Raw genomic sequence first — 8305 nt, 5'->3', positions numbered from 1 at the left:
CCCTTATTTTTAGATGGTTTATGGAGGGTAGCTTTAGTCGAAGCAGATATATCCTGTTCTTTATCGAAAGAGGAATCTATTTACCTGTATTCAAATCTATGTGGAGAATCCATCGTTGATGGAGAACAGAAACCACTACTCCGAAGGCTTACTGCTATCAACCATGGTAATTGGTCGTCAATTTTTGAAGCACCTCATTATGTCCCTGTAAGAATTCATGAAATTTATGATATGGATGTGTATATTACTACAAGTCAAGATGAATTAGCTTCATTTTTAAATAATACTTCAACGGTGACACTTCATTTTAAATCATTTCCATTCTTTTAAAATGAATAAAATGTATATTCCAAATACCAGTCATTGGATGGATTACTATGAAAATTTAGGAAACAATGGTAGTAATCCTTACATAAATCAAATGAATAAAAGCGGAAAGCAAATAGGAGGTGGATCTCTAGTAGGTACACCTAAATCCTTTATTACACCAATCGGACCAGCAATGAAAGATTCAACCAATGAAAAAATAAAAGTTCAACTTGTTTCACCAGTTCAACAAACAGAGGACATGGCCCGAGATATGGTGAAAAGAGAAAAAGTAAAGATGGGTATAAAAAGAAAGTCACAATCATCTCGTAACAGTTCTACAAAACGAGCTCTAAAGAGTAAGTCGCAAAAAAAGTCAAGAAAGTCAAAAATTAGGAATTCAAAAAAAGGAAAAGGAAAAAGAAAAGGAAAAGGAAAAGGAAAAGGGAAAAAAAATATAAAGAAGAAAAAATCTAAAACACCTCTAAAGACAGGAAAGAAAAGCAAAATCCTAAAATCTGTAAAAAGATTTAAAGATATTTTCGATTAAAGATGGCTGCATTGACTATGGATGGATTTCAAGAAAGTCAACCTTCCGGTCTAAACTTATTCACTTTACCTCCTACACAAACAGCAGTAGAAAATGTATATTTTGATGAAATAAGATCAACTTCACAATTAGGTGGTACAGCTCCAATCGAATTCACTATTGCAGCACAGAATTCCCTAGAATATATAGATCTCAGAAAAACTCAACTCTATGTGCGTGCTAGAATTAGGCATTCTGATGGTTCAGATTTAAAACCAACTGAATATGTTGGACCTGTAAATAATTTTTTACATTCTATGTTTTCTCAAGTGGATATTACTTTGCAAAATAAACTGGTTACTTCATCAACTGCACATTATCCATATAAAGCCATGATTCAAACAATGCTATCTTTTGGCTCTGAAGCTAAGAAATCCCAGCTAACCAGTCAACTATGGAAAAAAGACAACGCAGGTCATTTTGATGATAATGATGTGAAGAATGGTGGCAATACTGCCCTTTTTGCCCGTTCTCAATATTTTTCTCAGAGTCAAACCTGTGACTTAGTTGGGAATCTTTTTCATGATTTGACTAGCTTAGACAGATACTTATTGAACCAAATAACAGTAAATGTGAAATTATGGCGCTCAAAACCAGAGTTTTGTTTAATGACAAATGTAGTCAATCCAAACTTTCAAATATATATCGAAGACATTTGTTTAAGAGTCTTCAAGTTAAAACTAAATCCTAGCGTCATAACAGCACATAGTCATAAATTGCTCACAACTAATGCAAAATATCCTTACACTAGAACAGAGGTTCGTCTCATATCTATACCAGCAGGAAGTCTTAGTTTCAACTATAACAACTTGTTTAATGGTTTGAGAGCTACACGTTGTGTTATTGGATTTACAGACTCTAGCAGTTCCAGTGGGTCATATGCTTTAAATCCATTCAACTTTCAACATTTTAACTTAAGTCAGATAGCATTAAAGCTGAACCAGGTTCCTGTTGGTGGAAACGTTATGCAGTTAAATTTTGCCCCTACCAGTCGCACCATATTACCTTCTTTTACTAGTATGTTTGAAGTTACAAATAAATGGATGCGAGATAGTGGCATTGATATCTCCAGAAATGATGTTTCAGGAGGAACTGCTTTATACTGCTGGGATATTGAAGCAAACTTTAGTGATGAAGGACAGTATTTAAACTTAGTGAAGCAGGGGACTTGCTCATTAGAAGTAATGTTCAGCAAACCACTACCGAAGGCAACAACTTGTGTTGTATATGCTGAATTTCCAGCTTACTTTGAAGTAAATTTAGAGAGAAATATAATTTTACAATGAATACAGATCAACTAGAGTGTGCAATAAAGTGTGATAATGAGATGAGAAAGAAGATATGTGGGGTTTTCGCTTCTAATGAAATCAGCTACATTCAACTTCAACCATCAACTGGATTTATTGCAAATACAGATGTCAAGCAGCTACCAGGAAAACATTGGGTAGCATTCTACTATAATGAAAATAAAGTGTTGGAAATATTCGATTCTTTCGGATATACCCTTAGTCAACTTTCAGTTTACTTTAATGAATTTATGAGCAGATATACATTTACTTCAGCAAACAAGATGCAATTGCAAAGTGAAAAAACACTTGTATGTGGACAATATTGTCTATTTTACCTCATGTCTCGTTCTAGAGGAATTTCCATGGAACAAATAAAAGATGTATTTAGTGATAGATATTATTTAAATGATCAATTTGTTTATGATTTCATTAATGAAAGATTTAACTGCTGTATGACTTCTGTAAATGTTACTCTTCAATCATGTATTTGTCAAAAAAAATAAAAATAAAAATACTTACTTATACGTATTTCATCATTTCTTTTCATCAGACTGAAAAAAATATATTTATATATAAGAATTCAAGGTTTATTTACATTATCAGTTCATGAAAAATATTCAAAGAGAATGGTTGACTGGTGGAATAAAGAAAGCTTACTTAAGTTTCAAAGTCCAACATCCATTTTCATTGTTGGACCTTCTAATTCTGGAAAAACAGTCTACACTAAAAATCTTCTTCAAAATGCTGAAGGCATGTTTCAATTACCTCCCTCAAGAATATTTTACTGTTATGGTGTATGGCAACCCATTTATGACGACATGAAGAAATCCATTAAAAATATAGAATTCTATAAAGGTTTACCAAACATGGAGGCTATTAATGAATGGGGTGCCTTAGGAGGTCATAAGATTTTAATCTTCGATGACTTGATGATGGCTGCTGAAAATTCAACAGAATTACTTCATTTAATGACAATTGGTTGTCATCATTTCTCAATTAGTGTCATTCATATACTTCATAACTGTTTTAATAAAGGGAAAGTTATGAGAAGTGCCTCCTTAAACTGTCATTACTTCATTTTATTTCGAAATTATAGAGATCAACTACAGGTTCAAGCTTTAGGAAAACAAATTTTTCCTGGAAAATTGAAATATTTCATGGATGCTTACAACAGGGCAACATTAGTCAAGTTTCGTCCTTTAATTATTGACTTAAACCCTCACACAGACAAAACATATCAGTTGACTACTAACCGAGGAGTTGGACAGACACCAATTGTTTATAAACCTTTAGAATGAGCAATAAAACAAGTTTAGTGCAGTTTTTGATAGATATTTCGAATAACCAAATGATTCAGGTTATCAAAATACTAACTAAAGTACAGCTGCAAGAGATAATTGAAATAATTTATAATGTTGTTCAAGGGGTGTGCTCAGTTTCAGATTCAGATAAAATCCTACTAAACAAGCACAAACAGTTCATTCGTAGAATTCTCTTGAAACAGACAACACTTCAACATAAAAAATTGTTGCTGCTAAAAATTCGAAAAATATTACCCATTTTCTTGAAAGCTTATTTACAATATGTCTCGTGAACTTATGCTCATTCCAAAGTTAAGATATGAACAACTGATTAAACATGAAAAAGATGAAACAAGTGAAGAATTAGGAAAATCTATAATTCCTTCGGATAAAAACAGCGAAGAAGTGCAAACACCTGATCAAAGTAAGAAATCTAAGTCATCACCAATCAAACTCAACAAAAGTAGCTTAAATCTATCACCAACAAAACATAAACGAAAAAAGCAGAATGGTGGAGGGAAATCATATTTGCTCATGCCACCAGAAAAAATGTTAAAATTATACAAGAAGAAAGGAAGACTTACCACAAAGAGAAAGTGGTTATCCTTTCACATATAATTCCTGGAGTATCCTTCCACATTTGTCTACTTGAATGATATCCTTCACTGATCCTACAAAGCACTCTGAAAAGAAGATTATGATGTCATCAAAATGGAATGCTATTGACTCAAATGAGGTATATAAATCTGAAATTAATTTATCTTTCATTTTCTCAAGATGACTAGCTAACTTTAACACTATGGCGCAAGCATTCATTCAATATGTTTTAAAGCAGGAGGAAAATAAACAATTAGAAAATCAAATTAAATCTTTGAGGAACAATTTACCAGATGAGTTCGATGATTCTGACGATGATATTTTAGTGAGAGCAAGCAATCAAGCTGAGAAAGACTTTAAACGGAAGCGTAAAATCATCAGTTATGAGAAGGAGAATAAAAAGCCTAAATTGAACTCAGCATTCACTTGTGATCTCTGTGATAGACATTACAAACATCTTGGATCATTAGACCGTCATTTACAAACTCATTTTCAGAAACATAGTTGCGAGAAATGTGGTAAATCATTCACTAGAAAGTATAAACTTACAAAACATAAGGAAAAATGTGTTATTTCTCACCAAAAACAATTCACACAACTTGATGCTACTGAAAAAGAAAAGAATACAGATGAGAAAGAACAAAGTTGCAAACATTGTGGATTACCTTTTAATAATTATGCAGCACTTTTTCATCATATAACTACTGCTCATCCTTTGAATCAAACTGGAGGTAATATCCAAAAACTTCCTACTGAAAATGTTCAGGAACCTGAATTAGAAAAAAAATCAGAACAGAGAAGAACAAAAGTCAAGAAAAATGCAATAAATAATTTAGTACAGCAAGTCGACATTATTCCGATGGAAGATGAAAAGTATGATCTTCTTCAATTTTTAGCTAATGTTAAAGAAAATGGTTTTATTTGTTTAAGGGTGGTTATATATACCAGCGCTTGGGATGAGCGCATCTTTCAGGGTGGTTAATACTGGTAGCTGTTTTAGGATGGTTAATCATATCACTTCTTAAGATGAGCAAATCTCTCAAAGTGGTTAAGAGTGTATGTGGTTTTATTTTTTTAGGTTTTTTTTAAGGTGCTCATTAATACCTTTACATGATATAAGCAATTTTCTTAAAGAGGTTACAAGTGGCATTTATTTGTTTTAGGGTGGTTATCTCAAACATAAACGGCATGTTCATTGCATTATCACTGCAGACATGAAAAAGTAATTCCAGGAAATTAGTGTATTCTAGTAGCTAGCTATTTTTTGTATGACAAGAAAGATAACTCTAGCTTCCAACTGAATAACCTTGATTCTACTAGTAACATAAATTATGGCAATTATTAAACTGTTCAATAAATTTTATTAACATATCATACATTATATATAAAACAGGCATCATATTTGTTTTGGTTTTTAAATAAAATATATATATTGCACTTTAAAAATAAATAGTTCTAATTTTAAATCCCTGAGTTTTCAACATTATGAATGATATTAAAAGAAAGAAAATGAGGTTGACATGATTTGAATTAAATTTGTAAATGAAAAATAAAAGGTTTGATACATTGATCTACTTATATACATATATATAAAACAAGCACCAGTTTTGTTTCAGATTTCAAATAAAATATATATTGCACTTTAACAATAAAAAGTTCAAGTTTTTAAATACATGAGTTTTCAACATTTTTATGAACCAATATTATGTTACATTATTAACATTATGAACTACTGAGGTATCAAACATATATATAAAACAAGCACCAGTTTTGTTTCAGATATCAAATAAAATATATATTGCACTTCAACAATAAAAAGATCAAGTTTTTAATTCTAATCATGTCAACCTCATTTTCACTATGTAGCTGTTTTAGAAAAAATGTTGAAAACCTACAGAATTAAAAACTTGATCTTTTTATTGTTGAAGTGCAATATATATTTTATTTGATATCTGAAACAAAACTGGTGCTTGTTTTATATATATGTTTGATACCTCAGTAGTTCATAATGTTAATAATGTAACATAATATTGGTTCATAAAAATGTTGAAAACTCATGTATTTAAAAACTTGAACTTTTTATTGTTAAAGTGCAATATATATTTTATTTGAAATCTGAAACAAAACTGGTGCTTGTTTTATATATATGTATATAAGTAGATCAATGTATCAAACCTTTTATTTTTCATTTACAAATTTAATTCAAATCATGTCAACCTCATTTTCTTTCTTTTAATATCATTCATAATGTTGAAAACTCAGGGATTTAAAATTAGAACTATTTATTTTTAAAGTGCAATATATATATTTTATTTAAAAACCAAAACAAATATGATGCCTGTTTTATATATAATGTATGATATGTTAATAAAATTTATTGAACAGTTTAATAATTGCCATAATTTATGTTACTAGTAGAATCAAGGTTATTCAGTTGGAAGCTAGAGTTATCTTTCTTGTCATACAAAAAATAGCTAGCTACTAGAATACACTAATTTCCTGGAATTACTTTTTCATGTCTGCAGTGATAATGCAATGAACATGCCGTTTATGTTTGAGATAACCACCCTAAAACAAATAAATGCCACTTGTAACCTCTTTAAGAAAATTGCTTATATCATGTAAAGGTATTAATGAGCACCTTAAAAAAAAACCTAAAAAAATAAAACCACATACACTCTTAACCACTTTGAGAGATTTGCTCATCTTAAGAAGTGATATGATTAACCATCCTAAAACAGCTACCAGTATTAACCACCCTGAAAGATGCGCTCATCCCAAGCGCTGGTATATATAACCACCCTTAAACAAATAAAACCATTTTCTTTAACATTAGCTAAAAATTGAAGAAGATCATACTTTTCATCTTCCATCGGAATAATGTCGACTTGCTGTACTAAATTATTTATTGCATTTTTCTTGACTTTTGTTCTTCTCTGTTCTGATTTTTTTTCTAATTCAGGTTCCTGAACATTTTCAGTAGGAAGTTTTTGGATATTACCTCCAGTTTGATTCAAAGGATGAGCAGTAGTTATATGATGAAAAAGTGCTGCATAATTATTAAAAGGTAATCCACAATGTTTGCAACTTTGTTCTTTCTCATCTGTATTCTTTTCTTTTTCAGTAGCATCAAGTTGTGTGAATTGTTTTTGGTGAGAAATAACACATTTTTCCTTATGTTTTGTAAGTTTATACTTTCTAGTGAATGATTTACCACATTTCTCGCAACTATGTTTCTGAAAATGAGTTTGTAAATGACGGTCTAATGATCCAAGATGTTTGTAATGTCTATCACAGAGATCACAAGTGAATGCTGAGTTCAATTTAGGCTTTTTATTCTCCTTCTCATAACTGATGATTTTACGCTTCCGTTTAAAGTCTTTCTCAGCTTGATTGCTTGCTCTCACTAAAATATCATCGTCAGAATCATCGAACTCATCTGGTAAATTGTTCCTCAAAGATTTAATTTGATTTTCTAATTGTTTATTTTCCTCCTGCTTTAAAACATATTGAATGAATGCTTGCGCCATAGTGTTAAAGTTAGCTAGTCATCTTGAGAAAATGAAAGATAAATTAATTTCAGATTTATATACCTCATTTGAGTCAATAGCATTCCATTTTGATGACATCATAATCTTCTTTTCAGAGTGCTTTGTAGGATCAGTGAAGGATATCATTCAAGTAGACAAATGTGGAAGGATACTCCAGGAATTATATGTGAAAGGATAACCACTTTCTCTTTGTGGTAAGTCTTCCTTTCTTCTTGTATAATTTTAACATTTTTTCTGGTGGCATGAGCAAATATGATTTCCCTCCACCATTCTGCTTTTTTCGTTTATGTTTTGTTGGTGATAGATTTAAGCTACTTTTGTTGAGTTTGATTGGTGATGACTTAGATTTCTTACTTTGATCAGGTGTTTGCACTTCTTCGCTGTTTTTATCCGAAGGAATTATAGATTTTCCTAATTCTTCACTTGTTTCATCTTTTTCATGTTTAATCAGTTGTTCATATCTTAACTTTGGAATGAGCATAAGTTCACGAGACATATTGTAAATAAGCTTTCAAGAAAATGGGTAATATTTTTCGAATTTTTAGCAGCAACAATTTTTTATGTTGAAGTGTTGTCTGTTTCAAGAGAATTCTACGAATGAACTGTTTGTGCTTGTTTAGTAGGATTTTATCTGAATCTGAAACTGAGCACACCCCTTGAACAACATTATAA

General features: G+C 30.9%; 1 protein-coding gene across 1 annotated transcript; it reads left to right on the top strand.

Moving 5' to 3' along the window:
* The first annotated feature begins 340 nt into the window (after positions 1-340).
* Positions 341-2181, top strand: LOC134690157 (uncharacterized protein F54H12.2-like). Its single transcript, XM_063550134.1, has 2 exons — positions 341-665; positions 989-2181. Exons 1-2 carry the CDS (start codon positions 341-343, stop codon positions 2179-2181), a joined length of 1518 nt encoding a protein of 505 aa, XP_063406204.1.
* The last annotated feature ends 6124 nt before the right edge of the window (positions 2182-8305 follow it).

This window comes from Mytilus trossulus, chromosome 11 (genome assembly GCF_036588685.1).
Source record: "Mytilus trossulus isolate FHL-02 chromosome 11, PNRI_Mtr1.1.1.hap1, whole genome shotgun sequence".
Classification (NCBI taxonomy): Eukaryota; Metazoa; Mollusca; class Bivalvia; order Mytilida; family Mytilidae; genus Mytilus; species Mytilus trossulus.
This window is presented reverse-complemented; position numbering and strand designations above follow the sequence as displayed.